This window comes from Podarcis muralis, chromosome 3 (assembly GCF_964188315.1).
Source record: "Podarcis muralis chromosome 3, rPodMur119.hap1.1, whole genome shotgun sequence".
Taxonomy (NCBI): Eukaryota; Metazoa; Chordata; class Lepidosauria; order Squamata; family Lacertidae; genus Podarcis; species Podarcis muralis.
The window spans coordinates 24,460,433-24,481,331 of NC_135657.1; the positions used below are offsets into that span (position 1 = coordinate 24,460,433).

The 20,899-nt window shown below is 45.1% G+C and overlaps 1 protein-coding gene across 7 annotated transcripts in view; it reads left to right on the forward strand.

The window, feature by feature from the left end:
• Positions 1-20,899, forward strand: part of TRERF1 (transcriptional regulating factor 1) — a 78,923-nt gene that overhangs the window by 36,663 nt on the left and 21,361 nt on the right. For 3 of the 7 annotated variants that reach the window (XM_028724754.2, XM_028724747.2, XM_028724748.2), the window contains exons 2-5: positions 13,919-15,577; positions 17,057-17,109; positions 18,222-18,375; positions 19,082-19,399. In XM_028724754.2, coding sequence (XP_028580587.2) covers positions 14,177-15,577; positions 17,057-17,109; positions 18,222-18,375; positions 19,082-19,399 — 1,926 coding nt within the window. In that variant the 5' untranslated portion in view covers positions 13,919-14,176. The remainder of the gene's footprint in view (positions 1-13,918; positions 15,578-17,056; positions 17,110-18,221; positions 18,376-19,081; positions 19,400-20,899) is intronic. The other 4 variants (XM_028724750.2, XM_028724752.2, XM_028724751.2 and 1 more) reach the window with 4 other exon arrangements.

Here is a 20,899-nt window from a genome sequence, read left to right on the forward strand (position 1 = left end):
CCCGAGGAGCCTTCTAAGGCCCATTTGACTTAGAAAGCACTGCAAATAACAAGGCCAGTGGAAGTGATGGTATTCCAGCTGAACTATTTAAAATTTTAAAAGATGATGCTGTTAAGGTGCTACACTCAATATGCCAGCAAATTTGGAAAACTCAGCAGTGGCCAGAAGATTGGAGAAGATCAGTCTACATCCCAATCCCAAAGAAGGGCAGTGCCAAAGAATGCTCCAACTACCGCACAATTGCACTCATTTCACACGCTAGCAAGGTTATGCTTAAAATTCTACAAGGCAGGCTTAAGCAGTATGTGGATCGAGAACTCCCAGAAGTGCAAGCTGGATTTAGAAGAGGCAGAGGAACCAGAGACCAAATTGCAAACATGCGCTGGATTATGGAGAAAGCTAGAGAGTTCCAGAAAGACATATACTTCTGCTTCATTGACTATGCAAAAGCCTTTGACTGTGTCGACCACAGCAAACTATGGCAAGTTCTTAAAGAAATGGGAGTGCCTGATCACCTCATCTGTCTCCTGAGAAATCTCTATGTGGGACAAGAAGCTACAGTTAGAACTGGATATGGAACAACTGATTGGTTCAAAATTGGGAAAGGAGTACGACAAGGCTGTATTTTGTCTCCCTGCTTATTTAATTTATATGCAGAATACATCATGCGAAAGGCTGGGCTGGATGAATCCCAAGCTGGAATTAAGATTGCCGGAAGAAATATCAACAACCTCAGACATGCAGATGACACAACCTTGATGGCAGAAAGTGAGGAGGAATTAAAGAACCTTTTAATGAGGGTGAAAGAGGAGAGCGCAAAATATGGTCTGAAGCTCAACATCAAAAAAAGAAGATCATGGCCACTGGTCCCATCACCTCCTGGCAAATAGAAGGGGAAGAAATGGAGGCAGTGAGAGAATTTACTTTCTTGGGCTCCATGATCACTGCAGATGGTGACAGCAGCCACGAAATTAAAATACGCCTGCTTCTTGGGAGAAGGGCAATGACAGGCCTAGACAGCATCTTGAGAAGTAGAGATGTCACCTTGCCAACAAAGGTCCGTATAGTTAAAGCCATGGTCTTCCCAGTAGTGATGTATGGAAGTGAGAGCTGGACCATAAAGAAGGCTGATCGCCGAAGAATTGATGCTTTTGAATTATGGTGCTGGAGAAGACTCTTGAGAGTCCCATGGACGGCAAGAAGATCAAATGCATCCATTCTTAAGGAAATCAGACCTGAGTGCTCACTGGAAGGACAGATCGTGAAGCTGAGGCTCCAGTACTTTGGCCACCTCATGAGAAGAGAAGACTCCCTGGAGAAGACACTGATGCTGGGAAAGATGGAGGGCACAAGGAGAAGGGGGCGACAGAGGACGAGATGGTTGGATAGCGTTTTTGAGGTTACCAGCATGAGTTTGACCAAACTGCGGGAGGTAGTGGAGGACAGAGGTGCCTGGCGTGCTCTGGTCCATGGGGTCACGAAGAGTTGGACACGACTAAACGACTAAACAACAACAACAACAACAACAACAACAACAACCCCGAGGAGCCATGTCAGATCACTGCACAAAGTGGGTCCTTATCGGATATGTGGCAAAACTTCTTGTAGGATTGAAGTAGACCGTGCCTGTGAAATTTGTGACCTGCTAACCACACAGAGGCCACCAGCCATGTTTGATGGCTTGCTAGGAAACTGTTTCACTAGTCCTAAGCAGACAGCAACAGCTTGCAATGTGAGCTTAGAATGCCTTGATGCAGAGGCACACATGTACTACAACCTAGGTGGCATCGTCAAAGGCTAGAAATCGGTGCACAAGGCTTGCAGGAGAAGAAACATGCTGGTGTATGTTTTGCTGTTTGGAGGTGCAAGCCCTATAATTGTTTTGCTGGGTCTAAGTTCCACTGAAACTAGTGGACATGGTTCTGAGTAGATGCATATAGAATTGCATTGCTCATTTTTAGTCATGAGCTTATGTATCATGTTGTTGCCTCAGAACAGTTGTGAACTACCTTAAAGGTAAAGGTAAAGGGACCCCTGACCATTAGGTCCAGTCGTGACCGACTCTGGGATTGCGGCGCTCATCTCGCTTTATTGGCCGAGGGAGCCGGCATACAGCTTCCGGGTCATCTGGCCAGCAGGACTAAGCAGCTTCTGGCAAACCAGAGCAGCGCACGGAAACGCCGTTCACCTTCCCGCCAAAGTTGTACCTATTTATCTACTTGCACTTTGACGTGCTTTCGAACTGCTAGGTGGTAGGAGCAGGGACCAAGCAACGGGAGCTCACCCCGTCGCGGGGATTCAAACCGCTGACCTTCTGATCAGCAAGTCCTAGGCGCTGTGGTTTAACCCACAGCACCACCTGCGTCCCTATAGTGAACTACCTTAGGGTGCAGTAATTGAAGCCAAGGCCAGTGTTACTCGAGTGGGCCTTCCACATACACACATGCAATGCATACACATTGTTTTATTTGTGTGCTACTTTCCCACAGTTAACACCATGCTCAAAGAGGTTCACAGCATGAAAAAAATACATAATTACAGCATAACAAAAATAGTCGTAAAGAATAAATAAAACATCAAAAAATTTACAACCAAACTGAACAATTTACATATAAATCATAATAAGATCTGTTGAAGAATCCTTGCAAGGGAATTTTGTTTTTTTGATGAACATCTTTGAGTAAGCAAGTAAGAAGCTCTGGTTTTTAACTCAACTGTGCAAACGAATTACTCGTTAGTCAATTATGGCCTGGAAGCAGTTTTTGTAAAGCTTCCCTTACTATTGACCAGGTAAATAGACATTTCACAAGCCTGAATTACCGGTAATCCATGTGCCAGAATACAATATATCCCACTGAAATCATTGGTGCTTAAACACTCCAGAACTCTCTGCTGGATCATAACCTAAAGGCCTGACCACCATGTTTGAATAATAATAATAAAAAAAATGTAGAAGAGATACTATGATTCCTTTCTGATGTGGGCCATTTTGAGCATATTTAATGACAGCAACAGCCTCTTAGCTAAAACAACACAGACAAATTATGGCAGGGGCCATTTTGAGGATATGTAATGATGGCAACATCAGTTCTTTTGCTAAACAATTCAGACAAATGATTTATCACTTGGAATAGCATTTAAAAAGATGTTGCCAAGATCACAGGATGCACACAGATTGTTTATGCCTGTACTCTAATCATGGAGCATTTGGCAGGGTACAGCCTCAACTAAAAATACACATTTTCAATCTGATTAATTCATTAATTAAGACTTTAAGCCTGTTCATAACTAATTGCAGTTGAAGCGCCATGTGGATCTGATTATTTTCTCCACACCACATTCCCGCGCCTCCAATCTCACGACATGGAGAAAATAGCCCAATTAGTGTGATGAACAGCTGCACGTGAACCGTCTGATGTGTGAAGGCATCCGTTGGAAGGAGCAATTTGGCGTGGCTTCTGTGTGTGTGTGTGTGTTGTTCCATGAAGAAAAGCTGTTCTAGTGGTTCAGATGCTTCTCCCCACCCCGCCTTCCCAAAATTGGGCTTGAAATCTGGCTGGGATCTTGCGGAGTTGCATGTAGCAGCCTCTCGTCATGCCTCTCGGGATTTGTCTCATTGGAGCCTCTTTACAAGGCCTTCCATGGTTGCATAAATTGCAGCGGTCAAATATGAACCCCCCCCCCCCCGTGGGGAGACACACCTCCATACAACCTATGCCTGCCAGCAATTCAGCACCTGGGCAAGGTGATGCAGGTGGGATATAATGTTGTATGTGGACATGGCCCTGGCACTCGCTCTTCAAGGGGTCATAATTTTATCAGCCTCAGTTCTTCATTTGTAAAATGGGGATAACAGCAGCCTACCTAATTTGACTATTGCCAGAAAGGCCCATTAAGAACTGTGAATACAGTGGTACCTCAGGTTGGTTAAGAACTTAATTCGTTCTGAAGGTCCGTTCTTAACCTGAAACTGTTCTTAACCTGAGGTACCACTTTAGCTAATGGGGCCTCCCGCTGCCGCTGCGCGATTTCTGTTCTCATCCTGAAGCAAAGTTCTTAACCTGAGGTACTATTTCTGGTTTAGCGGAGTCTGTAACCTGAAGTGTCTGTAACCTGAAGCATCTAACCTGAGGTACCACGGTAATATTTTTTCTGGTTGAGTAGCAGCTCTCACCATTCCTGACTGCTGGCCATGCTGACTGGGGCTGCTGGGAGTTGGGAGTCCAGCAACTGCTGAAGGGCAACAGGTTCCTGATCTCTGTATTATGACTTAGCGATGCTCAACAATCCTTTTTTGCAACACCAACAGGCAGCTTAAACAGTAGCAGCTCCGTAGGTTACATATTGAGATCAAGTATCAAATTCCTACTTGGGTACGAACTTTCCTGGTGGCCTTTGACATCACACTTGAGCCACGTACCTCACAGACTTGTTGAGTGGATATAAGCCACTTGTTGCTTCTCTGTGGCTGGAAGGGTGAAATAGCAGTTTGGCTATCAAGGCAAGACCGACTGGTGAGAGTGTCAGGTTGGTGCAAGCTGAGCATGGGCTGGAAAGTGATGGCAAATTTGTTATACTACCCTCATTTGTCCTTTGGTGCAAACAGAACAACCTTCTTTACATGAACAACTGGCTATATCAACCCTATAAATGTTTGTTTGTTTGTTGTGTTAGCTTTGAGCCTCACCTTTTCATATTAAACATCCAAGATGGCAAACGACAAAGCTAAATAGTTGCAGAATAAAATCAGATTTGGAAAACAAGAACAGATGAAAATAGACAGAGCATTAAAAAAAAAAGCAGTCAACTGAAAATGAGCAACAGAGGAAACAAATCGCTTAATAGCCAAAAAGCCTTTCCATACAGGAAGTTTGGAACAGGAAGCCTGAAACGTTAGACAGTCTCAATCAGCGGTTCTCAACCTGTGGGTTCCCAGATGTTGTTGGACTACAACTCCCATCATCCCTGAGCTCTGGCCTTGCTGGCTAGGGGTGATGGGAATTGTAGTCCAACAACATCTGGGAACCCACAGGTTGAGAAAGGCTGGTCTAGATGGACTTCCCTAGTGAGCAGGTTCTGGAGCATGAATTAGGAACCTTCTGTCTGTAGGCAGAATCAGCAGGCCACAGCCCTTTGTTCCTTTCTGACACACTGGCCGTGTTGCATCAATGGTCATTTACATGGCATTGAAAATACTGAGAGACCCAGGGCAGTGGAAGATGTGGGGCTGAGCAGAAAGCAGTTGCTCCCTTCCTGTACTTGGCTTTCTCACTGAGAAAGTAATGCAGGATCTGTGTGCCAAGAAATGGGCTCCCTTTCCTCAGCATGGCTTCTTCGCTGTTCCCTGAGGAACAAGACTCCCAAGGGAATTCACTTCAGAATGGAGAGGTTCCTCAGCCCTGTTTTAGAGCCTAGGGAATGTAAGAGCATATCTAGTCCAGCATCCTCTACTCACAGTGGCTGAACAAATTGCCTATGGTCAGCCAGCCAGCAGGATTTGAGCAGAAAAGCTGTCCTGCGGTTTTCATCTACTAGGAAGGCGCTTCCTCTTGTCTGTCCACAACGTGCCTCACATGTTGGCAGGATATAAAGAAGGGCATCTTGTGAAGATCTTAAAACCTAGGCAGGTTAGTAATGAAGAAAGCAGTCTTCCAGATATCAGCAGTATAGACATTTTCTAATTGCAGCATTAAACTGATGGTGGGGGAAATGTTCATGCCCTCTTAGCGTGCCTTCTTTCCAGGAAAACGTTACAGAAATTGCTTGGCTTTAGACCTTAAGAATTGTGCATCAGGTTTGTTATTTTTAAATGGCCTTCTCTGCTTCTGTGCCAGGATGCCTGCAGATCTGATAATGAAGCTATTTTTTTTATGACAGATGCAATTTCAAACTCTGAAAACTGGGACATAGGCAGAAATGCCCTTCTGCCCACTAACTCCTCCAATAGAATGCCTTTCAAAACAGAACAAAACATAGCAATGAACTCTGTGTACAAAAGCGTACAGTTGGGTTTTCAGGTGACCTAGTCTGAACCAGATATGGCATGTATTTGAATCACTTGTGGCCAGAATAAGTTATTTCTTTTAATACTCCCAGGTCTTTAACTATACAGTCATACCTTGGGTTGAATGTGCTTCGGGTTGAGCGCATTCGAGTTGCGCTCTGCGGCAACCCGAAAGTAACGGAGCGTGTTACTTCCGGGTTTCGCTGCTTGCGCATGCGCAGACGCTCAAAATGACGTCATGCGCAGAAGCGGTGAAAAGCGACGTGTGCGTGTGCAGACGTCTCATCGCTAGTTACGTTTGCTTCTAGATACGAACGGGGCTCCAGAACGGATCCCGTTCGTATCCAGAGGTACCACTGTATAGAAAAAGCTCTCTATAAATTCTTAGTGATGGTAGTGTACTAACTTGAGCAATATTTACATTCTGCCCTATGTGACAAAGGGCCCATTGGACTGGATGAGAGAAATTAAGTGGCAGCAGTTTTATTACTTTTATTAATTTATTTGTTTTCATTATTTGTTACAATTTATAAGTCCTTCCTTCCTTCCTTCCTTCCATCCATCCATCCATCCATCCATCCATCCATCCATGGAACGCAAGGTAGTTAGTGTGCATTGTTTTCCCCTTCTCACAGCAAACCTGCAAGGTAGAATATGCTGAGAGTTTGTCCCAAAGTCACCCAATGAGCTTTATAATTGAGATTTAAACCTGGGTCTTGCTTGTAGGAAGTGTGACACTTAGTTTAACCACTATGCCGCAGTTTGAGAAGGCTGATAAAGCCCCTTTTCCTATAGGAAACCTAGATTTATTTGGGCATTTCCTTTATAAAATATGCATAAACAGAGATCCAGTTCTTTTCCAGAGGCATGTATTTTAAACAGGACTGTTGCAGATGCTTACATATTGCATCTGTGATATCGGATGGAAGAGTGTGTGTGTGGTTTTTGGATATTGGAATCTAGTTACAAAACTTTCCAGAGGGATGGCTGGTTTAGTTTCTTGCAGCAGAAACAAAACCCTTGTGGCACTTTAAAGACTAACAAATTTATTATGGCATAAGCTTTTGGGGACTGTAGCCCATTTTTTTGGTTACAGCTGGGAATAATGGGGATGTAGCAGGGTAGTGGGAACAAGGGAGGGGCAGTGCATGTGATTTCAGCTGTGTGAACCAGCACATTGTGCATTCGCCTTCAGACATTAGTTTAAGTATGGTTTAAAGCAGGGGTCAGCAAACTTTTTCAGCAGGGGGCCAGTCCACTGTTCCTCAGACCTTGTGGGGAGCCAGACTATATTTTGGGGAGTGGGGAAAATGAACAAATTCCTATGCCCCACAAATAACCCAGAGATGCATTATAAATAAAAGCACACATTCTACTCATGTAAAAACACCAAGCAGACCCCACAAAAAACCCAGAGATGCATTTTAAATAAAAGGACACATTTTACTCATGTAAAAACGCTGATTCCTGGCCCATCTGCGGGCCGGATTTAAAAGGCGATTGTGCCGGATCCAGCCCCTGGGCCTTAGTTTGCCTACCCATGGTTTACCGTACTTTAAAGTGATGTGTGAACCTGGCCTAATACAATGAAATATAACTGTGCTTTGCCTCCGTGTTCATGTATGTCCATCACAGTAAAGGAACATATATTATTAAGATTCTTTGGAACTGGAAAGTCTGGATAGTGGTTGCATTACTCTTTTAATGTGTGAAAATATCATAGTTTATTACTTCTTTATTTATATTCTTTAAGGTGTCCTATTTGGTGTCCTTATTTCCTTATGATATGTACTTAGGCTCACGACCTTAATTTAATTGCTTTTTGTGTGTGCTTTAGATGAATCATTTTGGGGCATATGAATACAACGTAAAATGCTACAAAGAACAAATTGCCTCAGAGTAATTGAGATTTCTGAAAACAGGAGTTGCTTCACAGATTTATGTGTTGTTTATCAGATTTATAATTGGACTATGAAGCATGGCACGTTTAAGGAGTCTATTAAGCAAATGTTCGTTTGACAAGATGGTATGTTCTCTCACCTTATGGTTAGAAATAACAATGGAATATAAGAACATCAAAACGGACTTGATGGATCAGAGCAAAAGGACAAGTACCAGTTTACTTAGAAGTAAGTTCTGCAGTATTCAGTTAGGCTTATTCCCTAATAAGTGTGATTATGATTGCAGCCTTAGTCTACAAAAAATGTAGGTGGCATTGTTGGTCCACAGGAAGTGGACGTAGAATCCAAAAACCACATGGCTTTATTAGGACTAGCCAAAATGTCTCAAAATCACAAGCAAGCTTTTGATTTGACCAGAACTCTTCCATCAGGGGAGAAGAAACTAGGTGTGATGATGTTAGCTCAAAGCCGACAGTTTATACAACAATCTACAGAATGCAGAAAGAGTTATGCGGACACAATTAGATTAGCCTCACCAGCTGTAAGACAGATTGCAAGATGCACCCAGGGCTACATGGACAAAGAAACAACAATGACCTTACTTTCCAGCTATGGTCAGTCAGTTCCCCCTGGAAGGTCACAACCAGCCCCTTGTAAGGGATGGGGCTGGTGATTATTGGGATCTCACCTGACAATGGTGGTGGAGTTTAAGCCTTTTGATCCCGGCTATGGTCCTGACAAAAATCTCTCATCTAAAGCAGCTATTTGCATTGGGAGGAAATCCATCACCATTGTCAGTGGCAAATGGCAACTTTTGATGAGCCATTTTTGTCAGGACTAGGAGCGTGGGGCAGGGGGAGATTTTCAATTTTGTTAAAAACAACAGCACCATTCTCATCTGCTGCAGTTCTAATAACTATCAGTTCCTCGCGGCACCTGCTGTTTTACATTTAAAAAACACCCATGCTGAATTCAAAGACAGAATTTAGCATCCTGCTTGGTTTTGCCATTCCTCAGCGTCCAGAACACACAATGGTGGGGATTTTGCTCCATATCACTAATGTTGATGGTAGTGGTGGGGAAACACACTATGTAATGAGATTGGCCTAGATATTATGGAGGGGAAGGTCAAAGCCAAAAGACAACCTGAACTCATCTGTATTTGTTAAATGGAAATCAGCTAACAGAGTACATTAAAAAAAAATAATAATCAGCCAGGCTCGCCCTACCCACCCTTTAAGCACTTTATCAAACATGCCGAACTTCCTTTTTCAACCATAGGAATAGCCTTGCTGAAGGCCCATCTTGGCTAGCCTCCTGCTACCCATGTGGGCTAACCAGATGCGTTCAGGAAGCCCACAAGCCACAGGCACAAAGGCGGTGGCCTGTCCCGCTGTTTCCTTCAAAAACTGGTATATAAGTGGCATACCTCTTCTGTTCACACGTAACGATGAGCCACACTTTCTGGCTTATTGTGGTTGTCAAGAATGAGCAGCATGCTTGTGCACGCTGTCCAATTTGCTCCTTCCATAAGCAAACCAAGAAACACTGGCTTTCCATTATGCCTGAACCGGGTGGTTTGTTCCGCCATAACAAGACTTGAAGCCATGGTTTTCCTGGTTTTAACCCATAAAGCCCTAAGTAGGTTGGGACCAGGTTACTTGGAACATTGCCTCCTCCCGTGTAGGTCTTAGGCTCCTCTGCAAAATCCCTGCTCCTGAGGCCAGCCAAGGAGAGGATGGTTTCAGTAGTGGTACCATGGCTACGGAATGATCTCCAAGGGAAAGGTTACCTGGTACTTTCTCCAGTGTCTTTTCAGCACCAGATGAAGACCTTTTCGATCACTCAGGCCTTTTAATTTGTTCTTCTTTTCTTCTCCTTTCTTTGAAATCTAGCCTGTTTTTTTTTACAAGAGAAACCGCGTTAAAAAACAAACCAACCCCTGGCCATCTTTTATTGAGCAGGATTCAGCTAATGAGTCTTATTAACAGAAGCTTGCGTTAAGGACTTCTGCTTGCCTAGCAGGGCCTCCCCCACTTCTCTTCCCCCTGCAAGCCCCCAAAATTGGCTTGGGCAGGGGTTTGGGGGAACCCCTAAATAGCGTGCAGGGGGAAAACAAGGGAAACTTGTCTGACAAGTGCTCTTTCACTCTTATCACACACATAGAGCATTGTAGTGTTCATAGGCTGCCAGGGAATATTTGTTTGGTGGGTGGCTATATAATTTCAAATATTACTGCTACTACTAGTAGTATTAACCTTCCCATTAGTATTCTCTATTAGTATTAGTAGGGAAGGTATGGCAACTCCTTAATAACTTTTGGTCACCCATTGCTGCACCTTTCCCAGCTCTGTGATACCCTTTTCGATATGTTTGATTTCTTACGCATCTATTAAAATTTGAACCTTGCCTCGTTTTTCAAAATCCATTTTGCATTTTGAAGCAGGCGCCGAGTTTTCCCTCCCCTCTAATGCATGACTCCCAGCAGTGAGAAATATTTGAAGTATCTTGAAAAAAAAATTAATAAAGCAATTTAGCCAAAAGATAATAGCTGACATTTATGGAAGAGAATTGCTTGGCTGCTTTGGGAATAATTGTGTCCATAAGAAATTATCTCTTTTGCATTAAATTGAATAAATGCAATTAATGAGAAGTTAATGTAGTCCTCCCATTTCAGAGTAATGATGGCATTGGTTTTGGTTTTTTTAAAAAATATACCTTGACACAGTTATCCCTTTATGTAGAGGGAGGGGCTTTTATTGTGGTTTCCACAATGGTTCTTTAAAGAAGATGAGCAATATTTCCCCCCCCCAAATTTTAATAAAGAAGATATTAAGAACTGCATTCCCCCCCCTCCCCTTCTTTCTCAGACCGGCAGCTTAATCACATTTGCAGCGCTGTAACTGTTCTAAATCAAATGTTTTCAAGATTCTTGCAGTGAGCATTCCTTAGACAAGAAAATATCTGAGCCTCTGTGCTTTTCAGTCTTCCTCACTGCCTGATTTCAAGGAAGAGGTCAGAAGTTGTCTATGGTCCTTTAAAGGAGAGGAAATACTTCTGACATTACATTTAATCTCCCCCCTCCGCCCCCCAAAAAACCAGCTTCAGGACTGAAATTTGACATTGAGATTTGCTAAGCAAGCCAGTGTGGTGTAGTGGTTCTGTTATGGGCTGGGTGGGAACTGGGAAGCCAAGGTTCAAATCCTACCTTAACCATGAAGCTCACTGGGTGGCCATAGGCCAGTCACACCCTTTTAGCCTAACCCAGTGTTTCCCAACCGGTGTTCCGCGGCACACTAGTGTGCCGCGAGATGTTGCCTGGAGGGAGGCGGGCGAGTCGGGCTGCGAGAGGCGGGGCGGCAGCGGTGAGGAGAGGCCGCCCAGCGTGGGGCTCTCGCCGTCTGCCTGCCTGGCTGCCTGCGTGGCGCTGATGTCACGGGGCTGTAACATGCCCCACATAGGCACACGCGGGGCAGCGAGCGAGCTCCCTCCCACATCCCATCGCCGCTCGCTTCGGCCGGCCTACTGGGCTGTCGCAGGCGGAAGGCCTGCGCATGCGCGAGGTTTTCGCGCCTTCGGGATTCCCTTCACGCCTTCCTCCTCCCGGGTCCTTGAGAGCGCGGGAAGCGGCAGCGCGAGACCGGCGTTGAGCCTGGTAGGTATTGCACTTGCCAAGGCAGTCATTTGGGAAATGAAAACTTGCAAAGCAAGCAACCAGTTCAATCTGAAGTACGTGTATGCTTAATATCCTGTATCTGAAACCTGTTCTGCCCCCTCCCCCACACTTGGTGCCATTTTCATCTACACATGCAGCAGAGTAAGTTGACCCAGAATAGTACCAATTCAGATGGCAGATGGGAGAATGACAGTGCTGAATGCTTTCCCATGTAGAACAGTCCCTGCAAATAAAAACCTAGCATATTTGGAAGAGGGATGCTAGCCTAACCATTACCTTCTATGCTGTTACTATTTTTTTATTTTTTTTTTTACATAAGTAAAAAGTGACCTTTCCCCATCTGGCATGGTGGTGTGCCTCGAGATTTTTTTCATGAAACAAGTGTGCCTTTGCCCAAAAAAGGTTGGGAAACACTGGCCTAACCTACCTCTCAGGGTTATTTTGAGGGTAAAATGGGGAGAGGGAGAACCATGTGTGCTACTTTCCTAGAGGGAAGGTGGGATATAAGCAGGATGGATGGATGGATGGATAGATAGATAGATAGATAGATAGATAGATAGATAGATAAATGTGTTTGTGCTGGTGAATCGTTCAACCCCTCTGCAGTCTTCCAGACACACAGGATTAGACATGCATTAGCAGAAGACATCCATTGACCGACCCCCTCTGCTAGTCTCTCATCACCAGTCCCCATCATCCTCTGCAAAGTGAGAGCTGAACATCCACAGCAAGGAATCTTCACAAGTAGAGAACTGCAGGAGTTGAACCCCCTTGGTGGGTGTGGCAAGAGGGAGAGTAGGACCAAAGGCCTCATTCCTGCTCTCCACCTCACTGTGTGAGGGGTGTATCTTCAGAAGAGGGCTTTGGCCTGGGTAGTTATGGAGACTTTAGTAGATCATCCCAGGCTGAGGCCTAGCACGCATGCACCTGTTAAAATGTGGTGGTGTTGGGGCACAAGGGAAAGAGGCTCAACACATCACTCTTTGTTGCTTGCAGAATAAGGCTCAGTGGGTCTCCCATCTGGAAAATTTCCAGAGAGCTTCTTGTAGGCCATTCTTTACCCACTTTTGCTAGTGAATAGGTTGGTGTCCGCTCTGGCCTTCAACGGCAACGGAGAACTTCTCAAAGGAGAGAAGGGTAAGCCCAGTACAATTTGAGAGACCTGTTGTCTGCTCCACACAGCAGCAAGAGGTTTTCCCAAAAGCCAGCTTTGGGCACATTGATAGGTATGGTTTCTAAGCTGGACTCAGACTTTAGTAAGGTCTTCTTGGACACCAAGTCTGATAGACCTGGTGTCTACTCTGGATACCTTCCAGGGGCAACAGAAGAAGGTCTGCCAGTTGGTAGACCAAATGGTAGACCAAATGTTCCTTGAAGAATAAACCTTCAGAAGGGTTTCTTGGAGATTGCACACTGTAGCTAACCAGTAGACCTTCAATGTGTTTCTTCTCCAGCATGCAGAATGTGAATCATTGTCATCTCCAGGTAGGACTGGGAGAGACCCCAGTCTGAAACCCAGGAGAGCCACTGCAAATCAGTGTAGATGATAACCAACTAGGTGGACTCCGTATGAGACAGCTTCTGATGTTGGTAGCCACCTCTAGGTTTTATGTTACATCACCCCCACTAACTCACTCTGCCTTTGCATTCTTACTGCCTTCGCAATGTTAGACTTCTCTACTCTGACCTTCATATACAATTGGGGGATGGGGGGACGGGTGGAAGAAGGAAGCCAGAATCTGGGGCAGACTGGAGGAAGCAGGAGAGAGTGTGATGGCTGGGTGCAGTTTGCTTTTCTTAACTCTGGGTTGAGACACACCCTGTGGAAAAGCGGTGGAGAAGCACTCTCCATTCTGTTAGCCAGACAGCTTGCTTCTTGGGGAATTCCATAGGGAGGTAAGGGGATTCTTTGGCAGGGAAGGTTAGTGGATGGAGCAATGATTACTATCTGACATTTCCTTTTGAGGAGTGGAATTCTTCATCTACATTCCAGCTACTCACCCCACTAATTCATTGTATTTGAAATCCCAGGGGTGTGGCATTGGAGTTGTATTTAGAGCATAGAAATGAAGAGCAGAAAAATGTTTAAGCACCCCCCCCTTCCCGAGTCATTCTAAATTGCCTCCCCAAAGTGCTTTTTCTTTTTCTCAATGATAACAGATTTAATTACCTTTTCTTAAAAAAACACCCTGCACTTTTGAGTAGGGTCAAGTGTTCTTTCTTTCCTTCCTTTTTCTGTTTTAACTATGCTAGATGCACTTGTGTCCCAAGGAAAGTTGATAAGGGTATGCAGAACAGAATAAAAACAATTACACCTTTTTTCCTTTCCCTTCCCAGGTGTCCAGAGTACGCAGAGTATATTATCTTCTTAGAATGAAGTCTGATGCTTTTTCGGCCCGTTTAATGAAGGAATGAAACATTCTCTGCCTGAAAGGGGAAACAGCCATTCAGAAAGAATTTAGTTCCATAGTGCAAATGGAAGAGCCAAAAAAATAAATAACTTCACAGACAATTTCTCAGGGATTACAGATCTTGGTGTGTGGTTTCTTAAAAAAATTAAAAATTAAAAAATTAAATGGTTTTTGTTGAGAGAAAATGGGAGATCAGCAAATGTACAAAACGAGCCATGTTGTCAACAACAACGATAGCTTGTATTACCAGCAGCAGCAGCAACAACAACACCTAAATTCCCTTGCACCGTTAAACCACAGCTATGGAACATCAGCCATGGATGCAACTCAGGAATCTCCGCTCTCCCCATCGTTCCCTCAAGACACTAGGGAAAACATAGCTTTGAATGCTGGGTCCAAAACCCTTGGGTTGATGGATTCTCCTAGGCAATCCAGTTGGGCCCATTTGGGTTCCGGGAACCACGCCCCAGTGAGGAACAACCAAAACGTCATGTGGGGCTCAGCGGGGCAAGGCGAAGTAACTGACGGATACGAGCACCTGTGTTCCCAAGCCAACGAGGTCAGGCCGCAGAAGATGACGAGTGGCGTTTTGCATAAGCTGGACTCCTTCGCCCAAGTGTTTGCAAACCAGAACTTAAGGATCCAAGTCAACAACGTATCTCAGGTCATCCAGCCTTCGGCGATGGGCGGCACTGGCGACAGCGCCCTTCGGCAGCTGCTGTCTCAGAAGCCTGCGGTGGAGCAGCAGCCCGCCGTGCAGAGATACCAACAGGTGCCGCAGCAAGTCCACCAGGGTTTTGTCGGCGCGCCACAGAAGCAGCACATGCACATGATGGCGCACCAACAACCCCTCTATTACGACGAACAGCAGCATTTAGCCCACCTGCAGATGCACCCTGCCATGCATCAAGGGCAGGCCCACTTCCAGCAAATGCGCTCTCAACACCTGCAGCAGCAGCAGCAGCTACAGCAAGATCAATACTATCTGCAGCAGCAGCAGCAGCAACAACAATCCCACCAAGGACAACATAGGCTTTTAATACACGAGTTGCAGCAGCAGCAGCAGCAGCAGCAGCAGAGGCAATGCCCAGTGCAAACAGCTCAGTATTATTCAATACAGCCTATGATGCAACAGTTGCAGCAGCAGCAGCAGATGCAAATGCAACTTCCTGCCTTTCACAGAGATCCTGACCAGAAGCCTCTGCACGAGACTCATCAGTACTCTCAGGATCGGGGTCATTCTGTGCAGCTCATTCAGCTGGGAGCAGTGCCTCAGTACTTCTATCAAGATCAGCAGCAGTCCTTCAGGCATTTGTATTCACAAAGCTTATTGCAGCAGCAGCAACAGCAGCCGCCACCAGGAGATGCCAGTCAGCCAAACCATTACCAGAGCAACAACAAGGCTCAGGCACTGATGGATTCGCACCTTGGATTCCCCTTGGCAGAAGGGACGGAGGGCCCAGTTCAGCAGGACATGAATTCTGTCGCTGGTGGCGTTCCTCAGCAACCTCTGATACCCCCAGAAGGTATCCAGGTGGATAGCAAAGGGCCACGGCCATTGTCCCCTGGTCCAATGTGGCCTCAGGTATGTAATACTTTCTTTCCTGTATCTGAGTTTGGGAAGAAGCAGAAACCAAATTCGCCTCTGCCGTGTGAAGTGGAATTCCATCAGAAGTTTTAGGCTCCCATTGGCACAGTATTTTGGTGAATCCACAACTTATTAGCCTGGGCAATGAGGTCCGGCTGCGAGGGGCTTCTGGTGGTTTCCTTACTGCAAGAAGTGAAGCTACAGGGAACCAGGCAGAGGGCCTTCTCAGTAGTGGCGCCCGCCCTGTGGAACATCCCATCAGATGTCAAGGAAATAGACAACTACAGTCGTACCTTGGAAGTCGAACGGAATCTGTTCCAGAAGTCCACTCAACTTCCAAAACGTTCGAAAACCAAATTGCAGCTTCTGATTGGCTGCAGGAAGCTCCTGCAGCCAATCAGAAGCCGCGAAAGCCCTGTTGGATGTTCGGCTTCCAAAAATAGTTCGCAAACCAGAACAGTCACTTCCGGGTTTGCCAAAACGTTTGGGAACTAAGCTGTTTGAAAACCAAGGTACACTGTATTTGACTTTTAGAAGTCACCTGAAGGCAGCCCTGTTTAGGAAGGTTTTTAATGCTTGATGTTTTATTGGGGTTTTTCTTTTTTTGTTGGGAGCTGCCCAGAATAACTGGGGCAATCCAGTCAGATGGGCAGCAAATAATAAAAATTAAATTATTATTATTATTATTAATTTTAATTAATTACCGTATTTTTCCGTGAATAAGATGCCCCCATGTATAAGATGACCCCTTATTTTAAGCTTTAAAAAATTAGGGAAAAGTGTAGTCTTATACACAGAAAAATACGGTAATTTGTTGGCCTCCTAATACAGGGCAGTCTTGAAGGCGGCATAGTTTAAAAACATAAAAGTTTGTGCATACAGCTCCTTCACACTAGCACCAAATGTGCAGCTGGTCAGGGGCTTCACAAACATACACATCATTGCGGATGGGACATGACTAGGGATGTAAGAAGGCATCCCCCCCCCCCCCCCCCGTTCTGCCCTATACTTACTGCATGCAGCGCTGTTTCCATTCTGCTGCAGCTTGTCTTGGAATTAAGCATAGCTTACACAGTTCACATCATTAATTAGGATGTCACTAAGTTACTCCAGCCCAAATATTTCAGTGCAAAGGAAACACAATGGAAGCATGGTCATTTATGTGTAATTTGTGGGCTGAAAGCAACGGCAACAGTGAATGCTGATCATATTTGCTAGACTGATTTCCATTGGGCATGGGTCAAATAAGGAAACACAATGGCAACTTCCACTTCCATAGCTGTTGGAACCTTCTGATCTCCCTAGATAAGACCAGTTAGCGTAACAGCATCGTTCACCTTCACGCATCTGTGAATGGGCAGGGGAGGTTGCGTGAAACTCTTTAAATGATTATTTGAATGAGTCATTACATGTGTGTGAGTCTAGATAGATGATTCTTCAGCATGCTGATATATACCAGTATTTTCATCTCTTTAGCAGCAGGTCCATCTGCCTGATGGAAGACTCCAGTCAGTTTCCCCCGAGCAAAGGTATATTTGTTATATAGCTACATATGTATTCTTAACTTTCGTTTTTTCAAAAGTCCTCAAATTGTTGGCCTCTGTGCAAGTCCACCTGTATGTTTATTGGCCATGTAGTGGAATCTTCTAGAGCTCTGAAGCATCAGGTACTTATTCTACCAATCTTTGACTGGATGGTTTTGGTGCCTGTTGCTTCCTCAGTCTGTGGCCCATGGGACTAATTTAGTGATGGAACCAGCCAGAATTCTCTGGAACTCATTTCTGGCACCTCTCAGGTGGGCGCCACTGCCATTCTAAGAGAACAACAGAGGTGTTCATTGTAAATTCTGGCACCTCTTTTTCTAGGAAAATAGCACTGGATGGAACCTTCTGCATAAAAGCATAAAAGTGACCCTTGAGTTAACGCTTGTCTGCTCTCCACCTTTTCACTGGCCATGTGAATTGGATCAGGGCCAACCTGTTAAAACCTCACAACAGTAATATACGGCAAGCACTTTCAGCATTTGAAGGAGAAATTTCATTAATCCTCACTCAAAAATAGTTTAGTTGTGAGAAGATTGCTTAAAAAAAAGAAGAAAAGCACTTGCTCACAGAATTGATTCTGACAGTGGATGTTTTTCTGAGGAAAAAATGGCTCACGATCTCCTTAGATCACAGGTGGGCAGACTTGCAGGATCTGCTTTTTTTTTGTTTGTTTACTAGAACTATTCAAAGCTAGGTGCAAAATAATGGTTCTGAAGGGTGGATGCACAGTAAGAATTAAACACAAGCACACCCTCAGCCCAGGTTAATAAATGTACACCTGTTTCCCCACCAGTCTCTCTTTTTCTCAGCAGCCTAACATGGTCAGGACTCAGCAGGGAAGGTTTCTGTTAGACATTTGGGAGTCAGAACCCCATGCCAGCCCACTGAAGATCTGCCAGCAGATCCCCATCTATTTTCTGCCTGCCCCTGCTCTAGAGTAGACCTGGTCCTTCCCTTCAGGCAGCAAAATGTCTCGAGCTGGCCCTGTCAGAGAGAGAATCTGTGATTATTATTTTTTAAGAGTACATGTATGTGGCTGGATTAAAATGTATTTGAAAACATTCTCATCAAAACATGTCTCTCCTTCCTTTCTGCAGCAGCATTCATGATAAAGAAACTCATAGTGAGAGATCTGAAACAAAGAGCAAACTCACATGCACTGTATGCTTGAAGGAATTTAAGAGTTTGCCAGCCCTAAATGGCCACATGAGGTCTCATGGAGGGATACGGGCATCTCCTGCCTTCAGACAGGTAACACTGTGGTGTTTTGCTGTATGGCCTTCACCCTTTTTTACTAAAGTTTGCTGCTTGCTTTGCTTTGCAATTTTCCTTTTTAAAAAAAATACAGTGATTCTCAATCTGATCCTGCTATTGTCAAGGAAATGTGTCTTTCTCCAGTTTCGTTTTCTAGTATGTTCATTCTCCATCGATGGAGATCTGTCAATGTCTGATGTCATGTAGGCCTGAGAGCTATTCTGAGGCGCAAGGTTTGGCTAGCCTCCAAGTGAAAGGGGCTCCTCGCTGTGAACACACCTCGACGCCTCCTTATGACACCATTATTATTATTATTATTATTTATTAAATTTGTATACCACCCTTCATTTGTAGAGCTCACAACATAAAATTACAATGTAAAACCCACAAAATACATAACAAAAATAAGAACAACAACAAACCAATAATCCCTGCCCCCAAAACAGGGATTTTCTCCACTCACCTCACCTGAGTCTACTTTCTGTTCTGTCCTGAGGCGTTTCTTCTGCCTGGGATGTGCACGTGCCACATTCCATGCCGTGTTTTCCAGAGAAGTAGCAGTGTTGACCTCCTACTGCATACTGAGACTTGACAGATCCGCTACATAGTGGGCTCCAGCCCACAGTGGCCAATGCCTCCATAAGCTGGCTAACCTTGAGAGTACCAGAAGACTCTTTTATTTGTTGTCTGTGCTGCCTTTTAGTGTTCTAGTTGGGAGCAGTCCACGGTTGAGGCTGAATGCCTTTGGTTGTCTGCACAGGACGAAGGGGAGAGCCTGCCGCAGCCCCAGCACCAACACCAGCGGGAGCAGCTGCCCTCCGAGGCGGAGAGCTTCGTCCCCATCGTCATGCCTGTGTCGGTGCCCGTTAAGCTGCCGTCACCCGATCCCAGCAAGCAGGCCGCTGACAGCAGCGCCGTGCTTAAAGATAAGCCTGTCTCAGATGATGAGATGCCCGTTCTTGTGAGGATGACTTCCTCTCCGCCATGCTCCCCTAACATGGCCAGCCCCTGCTTGTCCTCTGTGAGTGTTCTCTTCCTACTAACTGTGCTAGGGGTGCCTTGTGAATCCCTCTGCATTTTTTTTTAAAGTGCTTCCTGTTAAACATCATCCCTGTTTGGACATATGCAATACTGGGTACTAGGTAAAGGTAAAGGGACCCCCGACCATTAGGTCCAGTCGTGGCCGACTCTGAGGCCGAGGAAGCCGGTGTACAGCTTCCCGGTCATATGGCCAGCAGGACTAAGCCGCTTCTGGCGAACCAGAGCAGTACACGGAAACACCGTTTACCTTCCCGCTGGAGCAGTACCTATTGATCTACTTGCACCTTGACGTGCTTTCGAACTGCTAGGTTGGCAGGAGCAGGGACCGAGCAACGGGAGCTCACTCCATCGCGGGAATTCGAACCGCCGACCTTCTGATCGGCAAGTCCTAGGCTCTGTGGTTTAACCCACAACGCCATCCGCGTCCCAATACTGGGTACTAGGACTGGGTGATTCCTGGATTTCAACATTGTGATATATCACCAGCTAAATGTCACGATATACCGATATATTGCCATGTCTGAAGTATGGAGTTATGTAGAGGTATTGGCTGGCTTCACAATTTTTTCCACATTGTGATTTATGATGATGTTCATCATCATCATCAACAATAATAATATAATTATTTGTACCCTGCCCATCCAACTGGGTTGCCCTAGCCACTCTAGGCGGCTTCCAGCATATATTAAAATATAGAAAAATATTTCAGGCACCCCCAAACTCAGCCCTCCAGATGTTTTGGGACTACAACTCCCATCATCCCTAGCTAAGGACTAGTGGTCAGGAATGATGGGAGTTGTAGTCCCAAAACATCTGGAAGGCCGAGTTTGCCTATGCCTGATATAATTACTCATCCCCTAGACACACACACACACACACACACATCATGATTCGCAATATATTGCCAGGTCAAAAATTATGAAACCAATATCACAATATCAATATGGACTTCAGTTTTGGACGATATATTGATAAATTGCCCAGCCCTAACGGGTACCCTGGTCTCTTCCAGTTCAGGCAGAAGCAGCCTTTTCTTTCTGGATTGTCCCAATATTCCTAAAGGGGAAGCTTTACTTCCCCCTTCCAAAAAAAGGCAGAGGGATTTATTGCCTATCAGTGTTATTTGTGCTTGTTTGTTTTTAATGTTGCTCGAAACCGTTTTCTTCTTTAATAATGTGGGAGCAGGGCTGAGTGGGATTTTGCCTAATATTGTCTCCTGCAGATAAATAGCCTTTATCGCCTAATTATTATTGTAAGAATAATATACTCCAGCAGGTATTGTGAAGGACTTAATTAGTCTCCTCCTTCCTTTCCTCCCTATACATACAAACACGCCCCCCCCCCAAAGCAGATTATAGATATCTTTGTGTGAATTCTCAATGACACAAATCACCTTCGGGGAGTCGACTCCCCAGTGCGAATATGGGTGGGGGGAGCAGGGATGAGTGCGCTAAGCTCAGTCCCCCGCAGTTTCCATGCC